At 44.6% G+C, this 25,009-nt stretch overlaps 1 protein-coding gene across 3 annotated transcripts in view; it reads left to right on the top strand.

Moving 5' to 3' along the window:
* Nucleotides 1–500: 500 nt before the first annotated feature.
* The window catches only part of Vldlr (very low density lipoprotein receptor), a 36,759-nt gene continuing 12,250 nt past the window's right edge, over nucleotides 501–25,009 (top strand). The window contains exons 1-12 of one of the 3 annotated variants that reach the window (XM_028764046.1): nucleotides 501–568; nucleotides 1,179–1,332; nucleotides 13,424–13,543; nucleotides 18,026–18,148; nucleotides 19,485–19,607; nucleotides 21,262–21,633; nucleotides 21,719–21,841; nucleotides 21,933–22,055; nucleotides 22,621–22,740; nucleotides 22,844–22,969; nucleotides 23,454–23,625; nucleotides 24,219–24,437. In XM_028764046.1, coding sequence (XP_028619879.1) covers nucleotides 1,251–1,332; nucleotides 13,424–13,543; nucleotides 18,026–18,148; nucleotides 19,485–19,607; nucleotides 21,262–21,633; nucleotides 21,719–21,841; nucleotides 21,933–22,055; nucleotides 22,621–22,740; nucleotides 22,844–22,969; nucleotides 23,454–23,625; nucleotides 24,219–24,437 — 1,703 coding nt within the window. In that variant the 5' untranslated portion in view covers nucleotides 501–568; nucleotides 1,179–1,250. Of the gene's footprint in view, nucleotides 569–1,067; nucleotides 1,333–13,423; nucleotides 13,544–18,025; nucleotides 18,149–19,484; nucleotides 19,608–21,261; nucleotides 21,634–21,718; nucleotides 21,842–21,932; nucleotides 22,056–22,620; nucleotides 22,741–22,843; nucleotides 22,970–23,453; nucleotides 23,626–24,218; nucleotides 24,438–25,009 lie in introns of those variants that run through there. The other 2 variants (XM_028764047.1, XM_028764045.1) reach the window with 2 other exon arrangements.

Genomic DNA, 25,009 nt, shown 5'->3' with positions numbered 1-25,009 from the left:
CGTTGATGAGAGAATGCAGAGAGCTGCGCTGGCAATTTCCCTCCTCCCCATCCCAGACTTGGTTATTTTAGTCTTCTTCTATTACAGAGGACAAGCCACAACCGCGGGAGCGCTCTTGTTCTTTCTCTCTCTCCTTTCACACACTCTTACTTAAAGCCACATTTATTTTTTTTTTTTTTTTACAAAATGGCATCTCAGCTTGCCATGGAGATGGGACTCCGAACCCTACAGCAGAACAGCAGAGCGTTCGCATCCCTCCTCTTCATCACTTTCAGGTTGGAAAGAAGAGTCCCCCGGAAGATGCTACCTACCGACCTCACAACATCAACCCTTCCAAGGGGCTCAGGAGAGGGAGAAAAAGGGTTTCTCGCTGCCCCCAGACCCCTCAATTGCCAGCCCCATCAAGCCCGGAGGCGGTGGCAACAGCAGTAATAGTTGCATCAGCGCTCTTAGCCAGGGCGCCAGGAGGGTACAGTAGCGACTGTAGGGAGCTAGGGAGCGCACAGCTACTGCGGCCGGCCGCAGGTTCCCTGGATCAGGAAATTAGGACAGGCACCCGGGATTGGAGGTGAGGACAGTGCGCGAGCCAACCAGCAGCCGCCCCGGGTCCCCCGTGAGCCCCGGGCCGACGCGCGGAGCAGCCGAGCCCCTGGAGCCGTCCGGATGGCGGCGGCGACAGCCCCAGCCCCAGCCACTCACGCACGCACGCTGCCACTTGCCCCCGCACCCTCCTCACTGCGCGCGGGAGAGCGGTGCGTGCCCGAGCTGCTGGGCTGAGCTCCCCCGCTGGGGTTCCCGAGCCGCTCGGCCGCGCTCCTGCCGCCGCCCGGGTGGGTGCCCCCAGACCGCTCACTTGAGCTGTCCCCGGTGGCGAACGAGCTCCCCGCCCCCTCCTCCCGCTCCGTTCCCTCCCCTCTCCCTCCCCTTCTCTGCAACGCCTGCATTATTTTCCGCCCGCAGGGTCCGCGCGCACACCGCGGCCGCAGCGGGGGAGGTGACCCGGTGGGTGGGTGGGTGGATGGGTGGATGGGTGGATGGCTGGCGGGGAGTAGAGCGTGCAAGTTGCAGAGAAGGGGTGCCAGCTCCTTGCGTGCTCTCCGTGCTCCCGGCTCCTCACTCCTTCCCCCTCCTCCTCGCCTCCTCCCTCCCCGCCCCCACCTCCTTCCTCCTCTCCGAAGGGCTGGTAACTTGTTGTGCGGAGCGAACGGCGACAACGACGGCGCGACGGAGGCACCATCCGGGCGGGCAGCATGGGCACGTCCGCGCGCTGGGCGCTGTGGCTGCTGCTCGCGCTGTGCTGGGCGCCCCGGGACAGCGGCGCCACTGCAAGCGGTGAGTGGGGACGCGCCCCTCCGCACTCGGCCCGAAACAAGCCGGGGCGTCCGCGATCGCTGCGTTTTGGGGGACCCCGGGGCTCCTCTTGCCCATCCCCTCCTAGCAGGAGCCTCTCCGCGCTCCTCTCCTGCCTCCCCTCCCCACCCGGGTGGCGCCTCTGAGCTGTCAGAGCCGAGGTTACTGGGAGCCAGGCCCGGGGGACGGTGGGGTTTAGGGTGTCCTAAAGCGTCCCTTGAACTTGTTGTCATTCTTCTGTGTCCCCCTTTCTTTCAGAACCTCTGTTTTACATGGCTTTCACCCCCCCATTGACAAGGGTTAGGGGATGTTGTCTTTGGAGCTACTGAACAATGGTTCTGCCTCCTCTGCCAGGCGGGCTGTTAGGATCGTGGCAGAGCACGGGGCCTGGAAGCCTGGGTGCGCCCCTCAGACTTAAGCAGGGTTGAGAGCGCACAGTGGGTGAAGGTGGGCGTCTCCGAGGACCCCGGGCGCCAGGTGCCGGCCGAGCCTGGAGTCCTCGCGCCGCCGTGAGCAGGCGCACGTTCGGTGGGCGGCAGCCTGGAGGCCGAGCCATGACAAGTACGCAGCCTGCGCCCGGGACTGCGACTCCCCAGGCGCCGGGCCGTCTCTCAGGCTCCAAGTGTGGCTTTCAACTGAACTGTCCTCCGAGTGCTTTTCTTTCTCCCTTCCCCGGGGATTCCGCAGTTACTGCAGCGTTTAAAACCCTCTGGGGTCTCTGAGATAACTGAACGGGGGAGGGGAGTGGGATCAAGACTTAATCAGGTTACTTTGCCGAGCCTCATCCTGGGCAACACTTGTCCCCAGAGAAACTGAGTCCCAGTGTAGTGACTGTAATTAGCCTTTATTCTACACAATAAGACCCGAAGGTGTGGTGCTATAGCTGGAGTTGACCGGAGCTTGGTGAGGGCGGGGGTGACTACTGTCGAGTCCCCGGGGGTCGGCACACTGGCTTCAGAGCCCTGTGTGCTTTCAGCACCCCATCTTGAGTCACACAACTTTCCAGAGCAGTTGATAAGACGCCTTCCTAACAAGGTTCGGTCTTATCCTTGGCGGGCCACTGAAGAGGTCGTAGAGGTCTTAAGAGGTGACACCAAAGTGCTTGCTTGCCAACCAGCTCTAGGTAATTAGGGCAGAACGCTGTCCCAGCTCTAAATAGTCCACAATCCCCATCTCCTGTCGCGTCGCCGGGTAGCTTAGAAGGCTCGCCTGCGTGCGGTCACGTGTGTCCTGGAGTGAGAGCGAACTTTCAAGTGTGTGGTCAAGCAGTCTGTCGAGCTATGCTGGGGTGTTTAAGTCTCCCAGCGCCCCTGGGCCTTTGGTTCCGCTGTCCGGAGCGTGAGAAGCTGGGCAGGGCTTTTCTGCCCCATGCGATTGGCTGGTAGCTGGATTGCGTTTAGCTTGGTCACGTGTCTACGCGGAGTTAATTGAGCTGCCCCAGCTGGGTTACCTTTAAGATCAGCCAGGCTCACAGGGGCCTTTCCCTCTGGCGCTTTCTCCAGCTGCACTCTGAAAAGGGTCCTTGTAGAGTCACGCTAAAATCCTACGTGTGACAAACCTATGTGCCCAGAGAAGCCCTGCTTAACAGAACATTTCAGGCGCTGACATTAATCATTAATGGATGAGTAATGTTAACTTATTAAACCATCTCTCAAAAGAGTGACTTGACTCGCGTTATATATTTTGTAATATTTCAAAACATGAATGTATAAAATCCATTACTGACTGTGATCTAGGGAGGTGGGAGAAAGGAGTCGCTTAAGCTGCAGAACCTTTTCTATTCTTGGGATGTTTAAAGTGCTAACTTTCTATCAGGTGCTGTTTTTTTTTTTTATGGAATGGTAGGAAAGTACCCAGACTGCTGCAAAGAGCTAGTCAAACATCAGAAGTTGTTCAGCCGGGATCAGGAAAGTGGGGATAACCTTGGTTCCTCCTTTACTGCAAGTGGGATATGGTGGTGCTGCAAATAGTGGAAGAGAGAACCAGGTACAAACCTAACTAGTCAAGAGTGGGAGAAGCAGTTCCTTCTGAGCTATAGCAAACTTGGAGTTGGTTAAAGCACGTATTGTCGTAAGTTCAAAGTCTCAAAACATGCGGACTGATTTTTCTACCCCAGAACCTCTATGCTTACTCTTTCTCTCCAACCCTTCCCTCTGTCCCACCCCACAATACACACACACACACACACACACACACACACACACACAGAGAGAGAGAGAGAGAGAGAGAGAGAGAGAGAGAGAGAGAGAGAGAGCTCCAAACTACCTGACACAGCACAGGGCAGGCATGTGTGCACAGAGTTTCTGTAACTGAAGTGAGGCTAACAAGGGACATTAACAAAGGAGACATCACAAGGGTGGAAGGTAGGATACATATGGGCTCTGGGACTCTTCCCTCCAGCCTAGTATAGATTAAGATGTGGTGTGTTGCACAGTCTTCAAAGCCAGTGTTCTGCAAGAGCTCTCCCCATCTGACCAGTGACTGTTACTTCTCTTATCCTGGGATTGAGCAATACCAGAGTACCTGCAGGTAGGAATCTGAGAGACCAGGAGAAATAATTCCTGGCTTACCAGAGCACAAGAGAAGGTAGAGACCATAGCAGTCCATGTAGATGAAGGAAGGCTCTCTTTTTAAAAAGAGTCACGATCCAAGCTTCACGGGCAGCACATTTCCTAAAGCCTGAAACAGCTTTTTCCCAGGTTCGTCCTCTTACCAGTAACTCTAGTGCTGGGTTATTTCAACTCAACTCTTTACTTTTAATGCTTGAGTCTCCAGAGGCCTACACTGTGTATATGAAGTCCAACTTCAGTAGAGCTGGCATATGGTAAGACTTCGGGCCAACTCACTGCATTTGCGAACACTATGTAGTCCTTGTAAAGGGGTCTTTCTTCATCTTCTAAACAGTGGCAAAACTGATCATCACAGTTCTGCTTTCTAAAAGATAAATAACTACAGTCAGAACTTCACTGCGGTACTTTTTGTGAAGGTTCTGGAAGAGCTGAAGAGCTGTTGTGGCCCCTTTCTGTTCCCTAGACAAAGCCAGAACAGTAAAACACGTGTCTTAAAGATCAAGAGCACAGGTAGGGCCCCAGGCACATGGCTTCCGGCTGAGATTCCCAAACCCTGCCATTTACCAAGTAGCATAGAAAGGGAAAACATATAGTAAATAATTTCTAGTCTCTCACAGAGTGTTAAGTGGTTCTCAGTGGAGATAAGATGGAGATGGGGTAGGTCCCATTTCAGCCTCTGCCTCTGTTCCTGGTCCTGGGTGGTTTGACTTGACTGTGCTTTGGAAAGTCACTCATAGGTGCTAGCCTGTGAGACATTACGCACATCACAGAGCCAAAACAGGCCTGAAATGATGCTTGCCACATATAGACCTGGCTTACAAGGGACAGTCTGGCAGCTAAGGCAGCTGCCCTTCATATGGCAGGTGATAGGGCCGTCTAACTTGAGATAATCTCAAGAGATAACCACCCAGGATGATTGCCCCCAGACCACAGCCAGCAGATGGCTTTCAAGAAAAATAGAAGCCCTTCTTTGGAGGTTATGAGTGTAATGTACTTATTAAAAAGGAAGAATCCTAGACTGTTTCCCCTCCTAGCTGAGGAGGGGATAATCTGAGGACTAGTAGCTTTTTCTGAAGTCCCCAAGGCATGCTATAACCCAGTTTTTGGAGAACCTGATTTTGTAAGTGAAAACTGGCTCCATTTTACTCCATTTGTTTTTTAATACGACTCCGTATTTCTCTGCTTAGCTCCAGGGATGGTTTGCAATCACGGCCCTAGACATGGTTAGTTCCAACTAGTTAGACATGCTAGCTGTGGTATAGCTACGTGAGAAAGCACCTTAAACTGGACCTACTTTGCTTTCGGGTGGAGAGAGAACCCTGGATGATTTGGGCCTGTTAGTCATTTTTATGCTGTAAATTAGAGATGTAAGAGAGAAACCACTCCGTGGAGTAAGAGTAAGCATAGAGATCTTCCAGCAATGTTTCCGTGTTTGTGCAAGGGGCCTTTCATCAGCTTCGTGTGGTGGAGATTCTCAGCTTTGTAAGGTAGAGAAGCACCGTGTATGGGGGAGAGGGTATGCCTGAGCCACCACTTAAGAAGTACATTTAGGACAAGAAACTACAACTTGGAAGGGTCAGGCACTCACTAGAATGGCCAATTCTGCCACCAACTTGGGGCATCTGGGTTGGCAATTGGCCAGTAGTCTTTGGGTGCCCCACAACAGTCTTGCCATGGGGGTGAGGGGGGTGGGGAGATGTGCAGTTTGCCAGAAAGTGATGATTGATATTCAAGAGTTTGTATGTTATAACCACATTTCCTGCAAAGAATTTAGTGTGTGCTGCCCTAGTCTCCATACCTGCCTCTGAACTTGAATTTTCCTAAGAATGCTTTCTTAAGAACTAAGTTATTAACTGGCAGGGAGGTTACCAGGCAGGTTGTAAAATCCCTGTTGACTTTATCATGTTAAAATCTAAGTTGCTGATGAACTTGAAGCCAGTCTCCCTTTATACATCTGCTCAAGACCACTTGATATCAGGTCAGCACAGAAGCCAGAAAGCCGGCCTCCTGGTGCCATGTTTTTATAGAAAGTCAAACCAGGAAATTCAAGATCTAAAAAGAGGTGAGCATAGGAGCCGTGAGTGGAGTGAGCAGAGTTGGTGCTTCTTAATCATGAAAGCCACCGCCATCAGCTGAAGACGTCCTGTGGGCTCCCACAGGCTGCTTTCATCAGAGCTCAGAGTGTTTCCTTGAAATCACCAGCAACTTAGACTTTAATATGCCAAAGCCAGAAGGGATTTTATCTCTGCCAAATGGCCCCATGAAGATGAGGATGCAAACAGCAGTAGTGGCTTTGGCCAGCATCCCCAAAGAGCAGTAGTGTATCAAAAGTAAGACTTGGTTCTTGGTTCTGACACACCAACTTCCTGATCTTCCCAGATCTTCCATGTGTTTTAGAATCTCTCTCATGTGGAAATGTGGCTGACACACTCGTTATGGCAGACAGGTGTGCAACATGTCTTGTTTTTTTTTTTGTTTGTTTGTTTGTTTTTTTAATAAGTTGCCACACAGATGAGATGAAAGTATTCTCATGGGTATAGAAAGCAGGTACCTTTATAACTTTATATTTTCAAAGGATTCTACCAGGCAAAACTTCATTTAGCAGGTCACACTTCACTTCAAACTTAGAAAAGTTGAGAAAATATTTTGACAAAAGTCTATAATGCAGAACAGCTTTACAGGTTAAGTCATTAACCAACTAATACATTCGTGGTTATCGGCTAGGACTTAGCAAATCTTTGAATGCTGGGTGATAAATCCTCAGTGCACTAGCTCTGGGAAAGGTATGAAAACTTTTGGGAAATAAGCCAGATCTCCCCTGGTTCTGGGGAAAGAATTTAAAGACCCAGAGGGGTACAGAGAGCCTCCATGAAGAAGTGCTATCTGAACCTGCCCCTGGTGGGGAAGAGGATGGAATCAGATGGACAAACGTAACCAAAACATCAGTGAGAGTGGTTGAAGGCGGGGGAATAAGGGAAGCCCCTTAGAGCTGTTAACTCAGCTGTTGTAGCCAGAGCAGATGGTGGGTGATGACTGAGAGGAAGAAGTCAGGGGAAGCTGGTAGGGAACTGAGACTCAATTCTGGAGTCAGTGGGAAGCCAGGAAATGATCTTATCCTGGGCCCTTCTGGGTATTCTAAGTGGCTTAAATCACTCCCTTAATTTGGATAGAGAGTGCAACAGCCTGGAGGCAAAGGGAAGGGCAACTTAAATTTAGACCGAGTGAGAAATGAGGGGTTAGCCATGGCCAGGATTTGATGGCTCAATGCTAGGAGAGAAGGATCCTGGCTCCCTCTGGGCTACTGAGTTAGAGTAACTGGCAAGCCAACTGAGGACAAGACTCAAAGAGAAGGGGGTGGGGGTTGGGTAAAACTGCTTTACATTATATGTCTGGTGAGCCATCCAGATGAATGTTACCTATGTAATGTGCCCAGAAGCTGTATTTGGGATATCATCAGCATGTCTGTTATAAGACATTATCTCCTTTATCTCCTATCTGAACCTAGTGACACACATGAGCCTTATGGGGGATTAACAGTAGATTCAGTATTCGATTTCAAGTACAACCTTGAAGACCAAATCTCTTCCATGATATGCTGTCTCTGTAACTTCTTGGTCTTCATGCTGATGCCTCTTGGGCTATTTTCCATCCCCAGGCAGATAAGGTACAGAGACTTTACAATGACTTGGTCAATGTACACTAATCAAGAAAATCAAGAGACTTAGTCCCTCTAGGAAAAGCTACTAGGGGGATTCTAGCAGTATATTTAAAAGGCTACGATGGGAATAGGAAACTGGATCCTATCTCAACCATGAAGCTATGCTGCGGAGTGTCCTTCTTGAGAAGGAAAACTACTTCATTCTTGATGGATTTAAGCAGATTGTACTAGGCAAATTCTAAGCCAATGAAAGATTCTAGAACTATGCAGTCCTAAGTGGTTTTCTGTCATTTGCATGCTTGCTAGGTAGCATGGGATTTAGAGCCAAAGTACCTGAGTTCAGATCTTAGGTCATCCCAGGGTAATCTTGGGCAAATCACCATATTTTTCTTTTCCAAACTGTGAGGAGGGAAAGGGGAAGGGTCACATAGAACTAACAAGTGAAGACATGAGAACTCTTAAAGCAGCCTCTGGCCAACAATCAAAAGCATTTGGTTGTATCTAGGATTCTAAGATAATTCCTATCAGGTGTAAAGGGAACAACTTTGACAACTGAACTGTGAAATTCAATAGTCTGCATCTCAGGGCCTCCTTCCTGGGCACCTTGCTGTAGAACTTGCTGCTGATAGCCTCTCATTCCTGTGGGAAAACTTTTTTTTTTTTTTTGCTGACTCAGAAATCTGCTTGTCCTAAAAGGAGTTTTAGCCTATGAATAGGATTGGCATTAAATTAGCAAGCAGTAGAGAAGAAGTCAACTAAAAATAAATGCCCTTGGTGGCCCTAGAAGTGCCAAAGGAAAGGACTGGAGATAGCACCCTTCCCACGTCAGCCGGTACAGTGAATGCTGGGCCTGGCAGAGTGTGGCCATAGGAGACCCCTAGAGATTCACATTTGCTGAACCTAATACTCTGATATCTGGAATACTCAATATTCCAGACATTCAAGCAAGAGGACTCCTGCCAATGTTACTCAAAGCCTAAGGGGAAATCTGTGGCCCATCTTGAAAGCCAGCTAGGCTATTCACTGTAAGGCCTACACAGTGCTTTACTGAAGCTCACATGCTGATTTTCGATGTTAACTCTTGAAGAACCAAACAGAGAGTGGCAAGCTGATTTCTCTGTACACTCAACTCCTACATCTCCCAAGACCGTAAACGGTTGATTATGGGTTGCAGTGAGTGAGTGTTAAGTGTTTAGGTGAGCAAACTTCCTGGGACATGGATACCTTCTGAAGCCTGGTGCCACCTATACAAGTGACAACAGAAGCATTTTGGGGGATGTATCTATTAAGAACTCTAATAGCCATGTGAGTGGGTAGACACAGACAAACTCAAATCTCCAGGCTCAAAAAGACAAAGGTATTCCTGCTCAATAAGCTAGAAGGAAACTTAGAAAGGCTCACGGAAGAGGAGCCTTTTCATATTCCTAAACTAATACCAAGAGAGTCTTGGTCATTTGTAATGGAGGTAGAGCTCTAGGCCCCATGCCTCTGCACTCTAGCCCACCCCTACCACCATTCCTTTAGCCTCAAGCTATTTTCTGAGAACATCACAGCTTTAAAGAACCCACTGGAAACTATATTTTACTTCCAGCTACCCACCTTTCATAACAGACAGATGCAAGAGTACAGAGTCCCTAGCATTTCCACTCCCAAGATTATTTCTGGTGTACCATGTCTTTAGCTCAGCTTAACAATTAAAAGAAACCCGGTGGTGGACAATTTCATGCCAGTCTGTTCCCTCTATGTACGGTAAGAGTGAACTTGACATTTAACGTTCGTGGATGAAAATAGACTACAGGTCTACAACCCTATAATCCCCAAAGCTTTGAGAACCAAAAGCTTCTTAATACAGGTGGTGCTTTCGGTTCTGGACCTCCAGGCAGCAGTAGTCTCAGCGGAACATCCAAATGGGAAGGTAGAATCTTTTGGGGACCTGCAGAGAAAATCTGTAGTGTCCCAGGAGGGTGTCTGAGGTCTCTGTGTTCAATTTAGTGGCTCAGCTCTCCCTGCTGTGCATGGACAGAGAAGTAAACAGAAACAGGGAGCACTTTTTACCAAACAGCAGCCTCTTAAAGTGCTCAGGGAGCTGGAAATCTGAGAGGCACAGCCATGAAGCCCAGCTTCATTGATTCTCTTTAGAGGACCTTTCATCAAGCCAGCTGGCTTCCCAGCCATCCTTTTCTCCATCATCTTTCAGATAAGCAGGAATGCTTTGGTAACTGCTGCCTTCCTTGTACCTTCTTCCCCTTCAATAAAGAGTATCATGTGTGTCATGGTAACATACAACTTTCTGATAAGCAAGCAGAAGCCTTGGCGACATGGACACATGTTAGGAAAGAAAAGCTAGACATTAGATCCCTTTCTGCTTTAGGATATTGGAACAGATGAAAATGCTATGTCTGTTATAACTCTGCTTTGAGCCAAAACCTCCAGGGATTTTAACATAACCATTACTGTTGATAGCGTGTGTATTACAACTGGATCCAGAGTCCAGAACGACTAGGGACTGTATATTAGCTTTATCATGTTATATGTTAGACTTTTAGCTCCAAGACAGCTTGAGGGTCTACAGAATCCATCACACAAGCCTCATTTTTTGAGGCTGTCCACTCCCACAAGCCTAATCCTGGGCTAAGAAATATTTTTGCTTCCAAGTCTCTCTCGAAGTCTGATGGCATGGTTATCATGCACACTATGTAGATTTCAATGTTAATGTTTTGGCTCATTTTTCACTTGCTCTTCAGAATGAAAACCCTGGATGTCACTCTTCACCTTCACTGTATCCTAACAGCAGGGAGCTATCCTTTCTATTCGATTCTATATTCTCTAAGTGTAAATCCCTTTTTTTCAAACAAAGTCCTCTGAGTGGATTCCTCCCATTTCCATAGTCCTCAAAGGTGAAAGGTTATAGAGCTGTAGCAAATGGCCCCAGGAACATAGACCTCCAGCTCTGAGAATATGCAGAGCATCCCAAGAATATAGTGGCAGGAGGAGGAAGAGCAGGTGGGAGAGAGCTAGGAGGCAGCTACCTCCCACCAGGTACCTCACACTTGGCTTCTCAGTTTTAAAACAAACAACTGATGCTCGCCTCTCGTTCCCTTTGTAATTCCCTAGTATTTTTTATTTGATGAAATATTTGTAGAACAAATAAACATTATGAAACAGTGGTAGAAAATATCATCGAGTTATATTGCTCGGTAGCCAGGTTCTAGCTGGCTAAACATTTAAGACCAGAAAGATCCATATAGTTTTAAAAAGCAATATACATAGCACCCAGAAGGTAGCCACACCCTGGTGTTAATCTTGTCTTGGGACAAATTTTAATCTCTTGGGGAGTTAGCCACAACGTGCAGAATTCTCCCCAACAGCAGGGCGGAGTTGACACCAGGGAGACCAACTCAGCATTGTGTGTTTCACACAAGTGTTCCAGTCTGTGCTTGCCTCTGCCCTCTCTGTTTCTATGCCAGCATGCCCCAGCTGCAAGTACTGAGAGGTGGCAGGAAATCTAAAGGCTTTCTGCTTGGAACCACCCTCCCCCAGCAAATCTGCATGCACTGTGGGACGCATGCTGTGTTTTGCAAGTCTAGGCAGTGTATTTAAGAGAGGCCTTTAAGGGACAAGAGCTGCACCTTTTATCGCAATGCAATCTGGTCTTGCAGAAGGATAGGAGTGTTAATGATTAAAGCATATAACTGTTCTGGCCATGGAGTACCACCATGAAAATCTTAGTTCACACCTCTCTAAAGGGCGTGTCCATACTGAGCCAAAGTCATTGAGCTCAGGCAATCAGAATCAGATCTGTGGCTCTAGGAGGTTGCTCTCCTTTTCGTTCTTCCTCGAGTTAGACATGGCACCACACCGTCTCCTAACCATGCTTTCTTGATGCTTTTGACTTGGTTTTGGAGCTGGTTTGTATAAGCATATTGTTTTTCCAAAGGAGGCCTCAGTTTTAAAGACACACAACCATTATCAATCATTGTTTCTGCTTGCCATCTCACAAGTTGTTTGCTTTTTGCTGGTGATAGCAGAGTCACTCTTGAGTAAAGCTATGGTTGTGCCCAGGAAATGCTATTAAAGGATTAGGGTGGTCTGCATGTTGTTGGCCACACACATACAGTTTACGCAAAGAAGAGTCTAGAGGCCATGTGATGGCCCCTTGTGTCTCTGACCTAGCTAGGTTCGTTATCCTGATCTGATTCCATTGGCCCAAGATCACTACTCCAGCCACCATGTCCAATAGTTTTAGATACAAAAAAGGACTTTAATTGCATTTATTTACTCATGTTTGTGTGTACACAAGTGCCATAGCATAGGTGGGAGGTCAGAGGGCAACTTACAGGAAGCAGATCCCTCCAACCCTGTAGGAATAAAACTGATGTCTCAATCCTGGTAGCAAGTGCCATTTCCTATTTGAGCCATCTCACCTCTGGATCCTGGAAGCAAAAACGAAAGAGAAGGAAAAGGAACTCCCTGTTCTTTTAGAGAGATAGCTATGTATCCCATAATGATAGAGATAAGCCCTACACTCTACAATTTATTTGGGAATTCACTATTCATTTACTTAAACACACAGCAGTGGTTGTCTTAGTTACTGTCCTATGGGTGTGATGAGACACCACGTGCAAAGTGAAGTTCAAGGTCTAAGACATTACTGTCACTTCAGAAACACTGTATTCTTAGTGGGCCTTTGATTTAGAAAAAGTTTATAAAAATGTTTGTTTTCAATAATGAGTATTTCTTTTTTTTTTCTTTTTTAAACCTTAAAAAAAATGTTTGTTCAGGCTGCACAGCATTGGTGTGAAGGTTGGGAGACAAAGTTCAGGAGTCATTTCATTCCACCATAGGTTCCAGAGCTTGACTCCAAGTGATGAGACTTGGAAAGCAAGTGCCTTTACCCACTCAGCCATCTACCTCACAGGCCCACCTTAAAAAAAAAAAAAAGACTCTGATAACGGCTTAAAACAATGGTACACAGCTATGCAAACATATTTTCTTTATATGCTCATTCTATAAGCTTTTCTGTATTTATCTTTTTGTGTTTCAAACTTTTCCTGAGAGCTAACACATGGTCATACACCTTCTCCTCAGCCTATTGAGGGTCAGGCCTGTTAGTATCTCATGCTGTGTGTTTGAAGCTATCCTCTACAACAGTAAGTCCTATGCTCTCTCCTGAAGGAGGCAATGGGAGCTCTCTCTAGCACAGGTTTTTCCTTCCCTCATACTTTTTTAGAAATAAGCCCATGGTGTTTTGTATCTTCTTTTCAACCAGACAATTCTCTGTGAACATAACTTGCTGTCAGTGAGCACATTTAGATGTTGGGTGTCCATGTTTGCTGATACATTCCCAAGTTATTTGAAGTCTGTAATCTTCTAACCCTTACATTTTCTCAGACGTGGTTTCTTCTGAAGTTTTCTTTTGCTAGTTCTTCAGCTGGGTGTTCTCTAGACACTGAGAATTATGTTGCTCCTGCTCCATTGCAATGTCATGGTTACCATTGGAGACGAGATACATGTTGACATTTTAGCCAAAATTGCCACTGGCCAGCATGGGTCTGGATTTCTTAGAAGCTACATAATTCCTCTCTGTATTCGACAAGTTGGAACCTGGTATCACAGCTGTGGCTCACTGGGAGAAAGGCTGGAACTCTAATGTTCAGTTTTAGTTTGTTTCCCAGTAAAGGAGTCTGCAACTGTTGTCCACTGCTCCCAAAACCATCCAAGGCTGGCCCCTAGAAAGTTCCAGCTTGCTGAGTCTGCAGCTGTCCCTATCCATTGGCTTTGGGGAACTTGTATCTCTAAGTTACTGTCTATGCATGCATTGATCAATGTCCCTTCCTCCTCCTAGGGAAGAAAGCCAAATGTGATAGCTCCCAATTCCAGTGCACAAATGGCCGCTGCATTACCCTGTTGTGGAAATGTGATGGAGATGAAGACTGTGCGGATGGCAGCGATGAGAAGAATTGCGGTAAGAAAAGACTTGGGTGGTCGTGTTTGTTACCAAGCTTCAGTTCTAGATTGGACTTATGTATTTGATTGAAATGAGCCCATGTTCTTTTAGTTTCTGCAAATATATTGAGATCCTATAAGTAAAACTCACTAAAGTATTGCTAGAGTCCAGTGAGTCTAGGCTGATCTAGAGGAATATAATTGAATATTTGACATGAGGTAATCAACTTGAATATGGAATGTTGACTACCAAGTGGGATTTCTTTCAAATGACGATATATGATTTATTTTACCTCAGACAAATCTGCTGTGGGAAGCTGGAAAAGGAAAGAGAGGACCAGACATAGAAGCAGGCAGAAGACTATATAAAATAACTTTATATAGAATTATGTCTCAGAAGATGGTTTCTGTTTAGTTTATGAAGTTACAATAACTGAATTCTAATATAGATTAAAAGCTCCACATTTAAAAAAAGTAACTTTATAAATATACAAATGGGGGGAATGGTGGAGGGATGTCTTAGTGGTTAAGATTGTATACAGCTTTTTCAGAGGACCTGAGTTCAATTACTATCACCCAGACTGGACATCTCATAACCTCCTGTAACTCCAGTTTTAGGGGATATGACACCCTTATTTGGCATCCATGGGCATCGTGAGCACACACAAACAGCATACAATTATACAGAAATGCATATGTACGTATAAATAAAATAGATACATCTTGAAATTCACAAATGGCTCTAATCCAAGAATGTAGAAAGCTATGGACACTACAAAATCCCCTAACATTTTAGAGGTTAACTAACTGCTATAAAAATGACAAGACAACAACACACATCAAAGATCAGAAAAGGATTCTGTTTTTCTGTTTACAATACTTACGTCTGCAAAACCATTAGGTGGGATAGAAATATTCCCTTCCCAAATGAATGTGACTATAACAGCATACCATTGATCAAAACCTATCAAAAGATCATTGTGAGAAATGCCTGTGTGTGTTAGCCCCATAACCTCATATCATAAAGAATAGCTAAGAACTGTATGCCAACATCACATGGACCTGGAATTTTTGCTGAAGTTTACTTTTTCACTCTGTTCTGTGTTGTAAAAATCCCAGTCCAATGTTGAGAGGGAAGATGCGTGTGACCATTGTCATTTGCCTTTTGAAAGATGGTACATACAATGTTGGGTGTGAAGGCACATGTGTACCCCAGCACTTGGGGAACAGAAAAAAAATAAAAGCCATGTCGGGTTTTATTGACTGCCATGTTGATTATGCCTTTGGCACTTCTTTGTTTATCAGCATTAAAATGTCTCAGACATTTTCCATACTCAAATTGATCATAGTTGTCAAGTGCAAAAAATGAGTTCTCCTGAAAATTGCAACAATGCATGGATCAAAGGTTAGAAGGAGGCTTCAGAAGTTTGAAATGAACGTGTAGTTTTTCCATTTCAGACACACATTTAAGGCTGCTTTTGATATGCTCACACCTTCCCTGTTTACTTCCTGGGAGCCAGCAACAAATCTGCAGATTGATGTGTTTAATTTATCCCACCTCAAGAGATCTTAAAATGTCACAGCAGCAATACCCCAGGTGTTTCTGTGCCAGTGCCAGTTCGGAAAGTCCATTCTGCAACTGGGGAAACTAATCCCAAGTCTCAAGACCAAGAATAGTTCTCCCGTGTTATCCTTCTCCATTGTTTGCTTTTAATATAAAGATTTCACTTTGCTCACAGAACAGTTCCCTGCTACTTTTAGGCTGTCCAAAGACTATAGTTCTCTCATCTCATATCTCACTAAGAGGACTTTCAGCTGTTTTATGGGGTGTTTGTTCATTTGTTTGTTTGTTTGTTTGTTTTTTCGAGACAGGGCTTCTCTGTATAGCCCGGGCTGTCCTGGAACTCACTCTGTAGACCAGGCTGGCCTCGAACTCAGAAATCGGGCAGTGTCTGCCTCCCAAGTGCTAGGATTAAAGGCGTGTGCCACCACCGCCCGGCCTGTTTTATGGTTTTAACGTGCAAGGCTACCAAAAACATCATATATAAGACAAAAGACATAATGTGTGTCTGACATGGAAAAACTACGCATTTACTTAAAACTTCTGAAGCCCCTTTCGAACGTGCCCATCTAACCATTGACCCATACCTAGTTGCAATTTTCAGGAAGGCTCATTTTTGCACTTGACAACTACTATGATCAATTTGAATATGGATTTCCTATACCACTTGCTTCTGTGGGTTCCTAGAGGAAGTATCTGATGACTTTCCTCCCCTGTGGAATGTTCTCTATCTGCATGTCAGTGTTGATTCGAATAGCTTTTCTTTGCCCTTATGGTGTATGTTCAGAATTGAGAAAGAAGAACTCTATGGAGACGTGCCCTTATTTAACTTTGGTCTAACTCTTTGTTGCACACTTGATCTTTCATATCATGGCATTTTCTAGTTATAAAGTGATCTGCTTTCTTTATGGCCATTACTCTGTTCGCTCTTTTGCAACTTACAGAGCTGATCACAAGTTGAGTTATAGCATCAAGCCCTATAGTCTGGCCTCTGTTTCCATATGGGCCCAGGAGAACACAGGCCTTGTATAGTATTTGCCATGTTAATGTTGTATTATGGTGATTTTAAAAATGGGTGTATTTATGAGTTGGCATGGCTTCGCATGGTTCCTTAGCTATGTTCAAGGATATGAATAAGCCCTTAGGGATCATGATAATTTATCAGTCCAGGCTAAATGTTACAAAGTGACTGTCTTCCAAGTTTATAGGCTTAACAAGAAAGGCATAAGAATAAGCCCTAGTCTTCAAGGTTTCTACCTGTCTTAAATCCCTCATGCCTAGTGGTCTCTTTTAAATTTGCAAAGTAGTTCAGGTTTTGGCTTATTTACAAACCCAGAAAATTGATTAGAAGAGTTTTTAAATGGGTGCTTGGGTAGAAAGTATACACACATAGGGATGGAGGAATCTATTCTAAAAAGACGATCACAGTGTGTTGGTATCTCATCTAGCTAATTTGGCAGGATTCTTCCAGGTTCTTGGACCTTTTCATGGGTATGGTGATCAAGGTGCCTGCTTTGTTTGTGTTTACTTTCCTGATCTAATTGATGGGTGGCAAATTGTAGTGTAACTCTACGTCTCGCCATAGGAAGAATTAGTAGTAGAGTTGACATTTTGCCTTAGGCTCTTTGATGGGAGCTGTGGATTATGGGACTGGCATCTCCAGTGACTTTCAGTTGGTTGATGTTAAACCAAAGTTTGGCTGAAAGCCTAAAATCTCTTTGAGTTCCAAGTCCTACCACTTGTTATAAGTGTTATAATTGGCTTTAAGGTCATCTAGTGGGTGAGTTCCTCTGCCCCAGTAGACCAGCAAGAGTGGCAATATGCAGTTCTAGAGCGTACCTCTACATACCACTACATTAAATGCATGCACCGTGACAAATGTCTCTGAAACAGCCTTGGTGTACACTGCTGTGACATAAATACTGTAGGTAGGGAGGCTTAAGTGATAGAAATTTGATTTTAGCATTCTGGGTGTTAAGAAGTCCCAAAACAAAGAAGTGACAGAGTGTCTGATAAAAGATCTCTTTTCTGAAATGCAAAGACTATTTTCTTCCCATGTCCTCTCATGGTAGGGGAGAAAGGAGAAGGAGAGATGGGAGGGTGGCAAACCAGCACTGATGTTTCTAATAAGGGTACCAATCCCATCTGAGAAGGTTCCAGCCTTACCTCCCTCAGGTCCTCTCTCCTAGAACAAAACTCTAGGGATTTCAAGATGTGAAGTATATGAAGACACACATACTCCATATCAGTTATGCTAGGGGCCAGTAAGAAATCTTTTCTGTGGTTTGACTCCTCTGGAGCTCATGTTGAAGTTTGATTATGAATAGTATTGTGTTGAGAGACGGTAGGGTACTTAGGAAGTGATTAGATCAGTAAGAGGGAATAAATCCTTTCTCCCAGACCTGATTAATTACTAAGAGAGTGGGCTAGGAAACAAGCCACACTCAAAAGTAGTAAGTAGGTGTTAGTGGCATGCTCTTAGGATTCCCAGCTCAGAACCTTGAGCTGAAATAAGTTTCTTTCCTTTATAAATTGTTCACTCTCGAATGGTCTATTATAGGGACAGAAAATGGTCTTGGAGGGAAAACACCTCAGAGTGTGTGAGTGAATGAGTTGGAAGAAATCCATGTTGCTAACATTGTTCATGGACAAGTTCACTTTAAGATGACCCTGGGTCATAAGACAATGGACAACCTTTGTCTTTCCTTGACTTTGTCACCCTCCAAGTCTCTCTAATGAATAACTCCCTCCTTTAAAACCTATGAAGGAAAGATGAGCTTTCTAAACTCTCCCTGGAGATGCCAACAATTTGAATACCAGTCAGTTGATTCAGCATTATTTTTAAAGGGAAATACATCAAAAAAGGTTTTTACCTTAATCAGAAAATTGAGGTCTGGAGTAATTGACTTTAATTCTAACTCTGAGAATAAATGTTTATAGTAAAGAAGACATGTGCTGAGTCTGACTTCGTGTGCAAAAATGGCCAGTGTGTTCCTAACAGATGGCAGTGTGACGGGGACCCTGATTGTGAAGATGGTTCTGATGAAAGCCCAGAACAGTGCCGTGAGTGCCTTGACTTGCTTTGGACTTGACCTCTTCTGTGCAGTTCTGTCTCCGTTCTAAGTGATGCTTTATCGATTGCTTGGCATTCATTTTTCTTTTCCTGCCTTAAACTTGAGGCCAACTGACTTGAAGGTCATTCAAGCTATTAACAGTTAGTCCCTCTCCTTCCAAGACTGCTCTCACTAGTCTAACAAGACTGACATTCTCTTGGGTAGCTTCCTCATTGAATACTTAAGACTGAAGCCAGCAGATTCAATTAAGAACTCCTTGACTAGGTGCACAGATCTCAAATGTTTGACAGGAATTGGATAGATGGTTCCCTGATCCTGGAAGTAAAATCAAGATGTGAAGATTTCCTAAGAGTGACACATAAGCTTTGAAACACACAGATTTTTTTATATTATGAAAACACGCTATTATTAAAACAGGAAATGATTAGTAATAGGGTAATTTGGGGATGTTTGACAAACATGTAAGCAAAAGCAGGACCCATAGAGTTTGTTATTGAGTAAGAAAAATTTCATAAAGGTACAAATCAATCTCTCTTCTCATAGGCTGATATGCAGAGGCAAGTCCCAAAGCCACAGAGAAAGATGTGTTGGCATCAAACTGGGATCATTTGGAAGCTAAGATGAGGAGAAGTCTGAGAATCCATCACAATAGAGGCCTGCTCACACAGAAATAAGATTGACAGGAATCAAGTTTAGGTTTAGGATATGATTATGAAAATAACTAAGGTTGGACTTTCATTTTCTAGCAAAGAAGTGTACAGTTTTGTCAGTGAGTTAGAAACTCGAGGATCCTAGACAGGATCTACCGAGATTCATCCCCATGTTTCATGGTGAATGACATCGTAAAATCAATAATCAGGGCATAGTCTTGCTTTGTGGCTATAAAGAAAGATGTGAAAGGGGGCCTAGGAAGGAAACTGTTCCATCAAAGGTCTCATAAGTAGTAGCGCATCTGACCTTTAATGGAGTCAGGATTAGGTGACAATATCTGGTATGCCCACTGATATCTAAACATACGTAATGGACTAGGAGCAGGCTAACAAATCAACTTAACTGTGCCAAGTAAAACAAAAGCCAGAACTAAGCGTGCGGCAGAGTCTTGAAGGAGTAACCTGGTCAAGGTTCTCGAGTACGATGCCAGGTGGCCTTGCCTGGCATAGCTTCTAAGGACGGAGCTGGCGAAGGATCTGCCTGGCTTCCACTACTCAGTGAGCCCTGTGTACCTGACCACTGAGTCCCAGGTGTTGCACTTCCAGGCAGCACGGGAGCAGCAGCTTTGCACTGACCAGTTTGGAGGCTCTTTTGAGACTGTATGTCATCAACAGATATGAGAACATGCCGCATAAATGAAATCAGCTGTGGCGCCCGTTCCACTCAGTGTATCCCAGTGTCCTGGAGATGCGATGGGGAAAATGATTGTGACAATGGAGAAGATGAAGAAAACTGTGGTAAGAAGACCAGTGGGCAGTGGCATACCCCAGAGACCCTTTTCCTAAAGAAAGGTGGGCAAGGGATGCTAACTTAAGCCTGAAGACCCAGTGCCACTGGCCCACTTTGCAGTGGCTTCGCTGTCTGCTCAATATTTGTCCTTCCTAACCACCATAAAACTGTGAAAGGCCTTTTCCTGGTAATTGGTTATTGCCTGGTGTGTCTTCCAAGCAGATAGAAGCACGCAGAGAAGTCATCTTGGTGCTTATGTTCAGCATAGCTTATGTTTAGCATAGCTTAGTAAGGTAGCAGTGATGTGGGCTTTTGTCTTTTATGACAGTAACTCCCAGGCCTTTCTTACAGTGCTCAATAAAACTAGAAGGTGATGGGACCAGCAGACACATTCCTAGGTTCAGTTAGATTAGCTTCTTGGAATAAGGCATGTGAGTATGAGACAAACATTTCCACCAACTAGAATCTATGGTTAAGTTAGCGGAGAAACATGATCTAGTATGTTGCCAGCAAATTCTTACAAAGTCTACCCGAACTTTGTGTCCTATTCTGATGCCTATCTCTGAATGCTAGTGCTGTTTCCTATTCTGTCATGCTTATATTCTTGGAAAGTCTATAATGAAGTGTTCCATGTTAAAGGTGAGGCCCTGGAGAAAATCTGCAGGTTAAATAAACATTGTCCTGTCTTCTTACAAACTACTGCCCCTTTAAGGTACCTCTATAACCTGAGTTGATGAGTTTACGTTCAGGCTCCAGCAGTATCCTAGAGAGCTCAGGGTCCTTGCAGGTCAAATACTAGTCTGGCATGTACAAGTCACTTTGTGAGGGTAATACCACTGCACCTAGTCCAATGAGTTTCACGTTCAGTCATAGAATTGAGCTTCATACATTGCCATGGCAAGCCCTGGAGCTGCCAAACATTTCCCTCACAAATCTACACTTTGCTTCCCAAGAGAGTCGTGGTCTCCTGTCCAAATCCCCCCAAATTATAACCTCAGTATGATTATCAGGAATTTAAATCAAAATCTAAACTGGCTACTACGAATACCTTGTCATCAATCGAATGCAGGGTTGCTAGGCTGTGATTCTGGTCCTAGCAGGAATGATTTAAAAAAAAAAAACTAAAAATTATTAAGATGGTATTCTTAATGTTTATTTAAAAAACCCAAAAGGAAGGAACCATGTAGAGTGTTCTTTGGTTTGTTTCTTTTTGGATAGTGTCTTAATATCCATTATACCTTGCCCATATAGCTGACATATATTCTCAGCTAGTGATATGATTTGGGCTGACATGTAATAGGTTGATCTAGGTATTACTCTGCCTTCCAAAATGAAATACCCAATACCAGCTTAAGCTTTTGAACACTGTCCCTTTAAGTGTCAGTTGTGAGTCTCATCTCAAATTAGTTTCTAGCCTTCTACTGTTTTCTTGGTCCTTTATTTCTGCTCTTATACATAGTATGGCTGCATCTTATTTTATACTGTCAAACTGTTTTGTCATATTTTAGAAACTTGTTCTCAATATAACAGCACTATAGCTTTTCAATTAGAATGCTAAAGTTAATCGTCAAAGATGAATGTATTTGATCTGGTGATAAGAGTCTTGTATTTAAAGAAAAAAACTGCTGATGTACTTTCAATGGGGCCTCCTCCCTCTAACAGGCAACATAACATGTAGTGCGGATGAGTTCACTTGCTCCAGTGGCCGCTGTGTCTCCAGGAACTTTGTGTGCAATGGCCAGGATGACTGTGACGATGGTAGTGATGAGCTGGACTGTGCTCCACCAACCTGCGGTGCCCACGAATTCCAGTGCAGCACCTCTTCCTGCATTCCCCTCAGCTGGGTGTGTGATGATGACGCAGACTGTTCCGACCAATCAGACGAGTCACTTGAGCAGTGTGGCCGGCAGCCTGTGATACATACCAAATGTCCCACCAGTGAGATCCAGTGTGGCTCTGGCGAGTGCATTCACAAAAAATGGCGGTGTGACGGAGACCCTGACTGCAAGGACGGCAGCGATGAGGTCAATTGTCGTAAGTAACTTTCCAGTTCTCTTCCATGTGCCGACCAGAAGCCATTTGGCTGGCTTAATTCCATCGTTGTTATCTCCCTTCATAGCTTCTCGAACCTGCAGACCTGACCAGTTTGAATGTGAAGATGGTAGCTGTATCCACGGCAGCAGGCAATGCAACGGCATCCGAGACTGTGTTGATGGCTCTGACGAAGTCAACTGCAAAAACGGTGAGGTTCTTTGTCCATCGTGTTGGCTTAGGCCATTGGCTACACTGATCAGACCAATAGTGGAACTTTTCTCCTGTGTTTGGTTTTATAGTCAATCAGTGCCTGGGCCCTGGAAAGTTCAAGTGCAGAAGTGGGGAATGCATAGATATCAGCAAAGTATGTGACCAGGAACAAGATTGCAGAGACTGGAGTGACGAACCCCTGAAGGAATGCCGTAAGTGAGGAGCTTGCCCAAGGCCAGAGCTCGAAGGTTCCAGTCAGCCCAACAAAAATAATGCTATTTGGACCCTGCTTAGTGCCCTGTTGAACTAAGAATGAGTTAAAATTTAATAGTTAAGCTTGAAGATAAAGTATAACAAAGTGGAATTCTAGCCAGTGACTAACTCAGGGTTGGGGAAACCCCTTAAGATAGCTAAAAATCATAGCAAAACTTGAGTAAATCTTTCATAACTACCACCCAGCCTGAAATGTCTATCTACAAAACAAATAATCAAATCTTGGAAAAGCCATCACCAATAGCCTGAGATTGAATGTGAATAAGACAACTGCCAATTAAGAGTAAGATGTCATACCAATTTGGACTCTGGGTTTACAAAACAAGTTGGGAGGAAGACATTTGTGCAGCATCTTCAGAGAATTGGGTGGGGTGCAGGGTGGTGGATATGATCAAAATATATTGTATCTTATGTGGAAATCTCAAAGAAAAAATCTAAAACATTATATTAAAAAACAAACAAACAAAAAATCTATCAGATGACTTTGCTACTCTTTCATTCCAGATATCAACGAATGCTTGGTTAATAACGGTGGCTGTTCCCATATCTGCAAAGACTTAGTTATAGGCTATGAATGTGACTGTGCAGCTGGGTTTGAACTGATAGATAGGAAAACCTGTGGAGGTGAGTTGAAGCAAAGAGCCTGACCCCTGGAGGACGTGGGAAAGGGCAACATACATCTAGTAAGGCAGAGGAAGTGCAAGACTAATTCTAATTTCCCTCCTAGATATTGATGAATGCCAAAATCCGGGGATCTGCAGTCAAATTTGTATCAACTTAAAAGGCGGTTACAAGTGTGAATGTAGTCGTGGCTATCAAATGGATCTTGCCACTGGCGTGTGCAAGGCAGTAGGTAAATGGACTTGGGCTGGTGTTGCTCTGGTACCTTTTTTAGTTAGTGATTCTAAAAGGTACAGTCAGTGACTGCAGCAATCAACCTACACATAAAGTCACACCCCAGAGCAATGCTATTAAACTCCTAGTGCAGCGGGATAGCTTAAAATAAACCATCTTCCCACGCATCTGCCTTGGTCCTTCCTTTTGCATAGGATACTATGAATATTCACCAGAGCTTCTTCATTTCTGCTGCTAAAACTGAGAACAATTCAAACAAGTAACTCACTTATCAGCCACCCTACTTTTGAATGCTGTAACCCCAAGACTGCCTTTCGAAACAGGGTGGAAAGTACTTGCAGGTTCTGGGGGGCTGGAAATCCAGGCTGGATACTACTGAGATGTTCAGCAGTATCTTTATAAGTGGTCCTCTGTGGAGAGGAGGAGACTTGGAGGATCTTGGCTTCTAGCAAAATGAAATCAGCCTGGCTTATATCTTACAGGCAAAGAGCCAAGTCTGATCTTCACTAATCGAAGAGACATCAGGAAGATTGGACTAGAGAGGAAGGAATACATCCAACTTGTAGAACAACTAAGAAACACAGTGGCTCTTGATGCTGACATTGCAGCTCAGAAACTATTTTGGGCTGATCTAAGCCAAAAGGCCATCTTCAGGTAATTTCCACTTGCATCCCTGACATCTGGGCCTATACATCACTGTCATTAGGTCTGTGGAAAGGATTGGAGTATGGGTGGATCTTCTCTTGTCTGTGGCTCCAGTCTACCATCTACTTAGCTGGGAGTTTTAAATTCAACACTGATTTTTTTTTGCTATTAAATGACCATAAGCTGTTACTTTGATATTCATTGATCATGATGTAAAAGGTGACCATGCCTGCATGTGGCATCAGAATGTCTCCCCTTTTGTAGTTGTGAACTGAGTTTTCTTGCTACAAATAGAAATGATGGCAGCATCTTTTTCTCAGTGGAAACCATAGACCCAGGATGATGGCTACTGAGTCAAATATCTCTTTACTAATTTTGCTGGGCTCTGAGCTCATATCTAGAATTCATATCCACAATTAGATAAGCTACAGTATTACTAATTTTCCATCCCCAAGCAACATGGCTGAATAATTTCAGTGCTGAGCGATGGGGTTCCTAGAATCCTTTCTGAGTAAAGTCCTTGAATGTTTTGTAAGCAGAGTCCATTGTCCAGGGTCCAATGGTGACAACTTTTAAATCTCTTGTGACCTATTCTGTTTCAGTGCCTCAATTGATGACAAGGTTGGTAGACATTTTAAAATGATCGACAATGTCTATAATCCTGCAGCCATTGCTGTTGATTGGGTGTACAAGACCATCTACTGGACTGATGCGGCTTCTAAGACTATTTCAGTAGCTACCCTAGATGGAGCCAAGAGGAAGTTCCTGTTTAACTCTGACTTGCGAGAGCCTGCCTCCATAGCTGTGGATCCGTTGTCTGGGTTTGTATTCTGTTTTCCTTCACTTAGCCTTTGGGTGCTAGCAACAGAGGTCGAGAGCTTTTCTTATAAAGCGGTCATAAAGAGCTTTTCTCATAAATTGCTCACTCATTATAAGAGTTCCCAGGAACAGAATTAGCTGGTTCAAGTCAGCAATGACCGTGTTCATTGCCCAGCCCCTCCCATTTTTCTTCCTTATACTCCCCCTCCCCCCAGTTAATTCTCTTTCTTCCCTGATCTCATGTCTCTGTTCAGTTCTCTCTCTCTCTCTCTCTCTCTCTCTCTCTCTCTCTCTCTCTCTCTCACACACACACACACACACACACACACACACACACTCAATTTATCTTTATAAAATCTAGGATCTATAAATAGGAGAAAAGATGTGATATTTATTGTTGGCATCTTTCTGTGCTTAATATAATCACCTACAGTTGTCTCTATTTTCCTGAAAATGACATAATCATCATCTTCTTCTTCTTCTTCTTCTTCTTCTTCTTCTTCTTCTTCTTCTTCTTCTTCTTCTTCTTCTTCTCCTTCTCCTTCTCCTTCTCCTTCTCATTCTCCTTCTCCTT

This window comes from Grammomys surdaster, unplaced genomic scaffold, assembly GCF_004785775.1.
Source record: "Grammomys surdaster isolate TR1022 unplaced genomic scaffold, NIH_TR_1.0 141, whole genome shotgun sequence".
NCBI classification, from domain to species: Eukaryota; Metazoa; Chordata; class Mammalia; order Rodentia; family Muridae; genus Grammomys; species Grammomys surdaster.
Note: the sequence above shows the minus strand (reverse complement) of the source record. Positions and strands in the feature narration are given on the sequence as shown.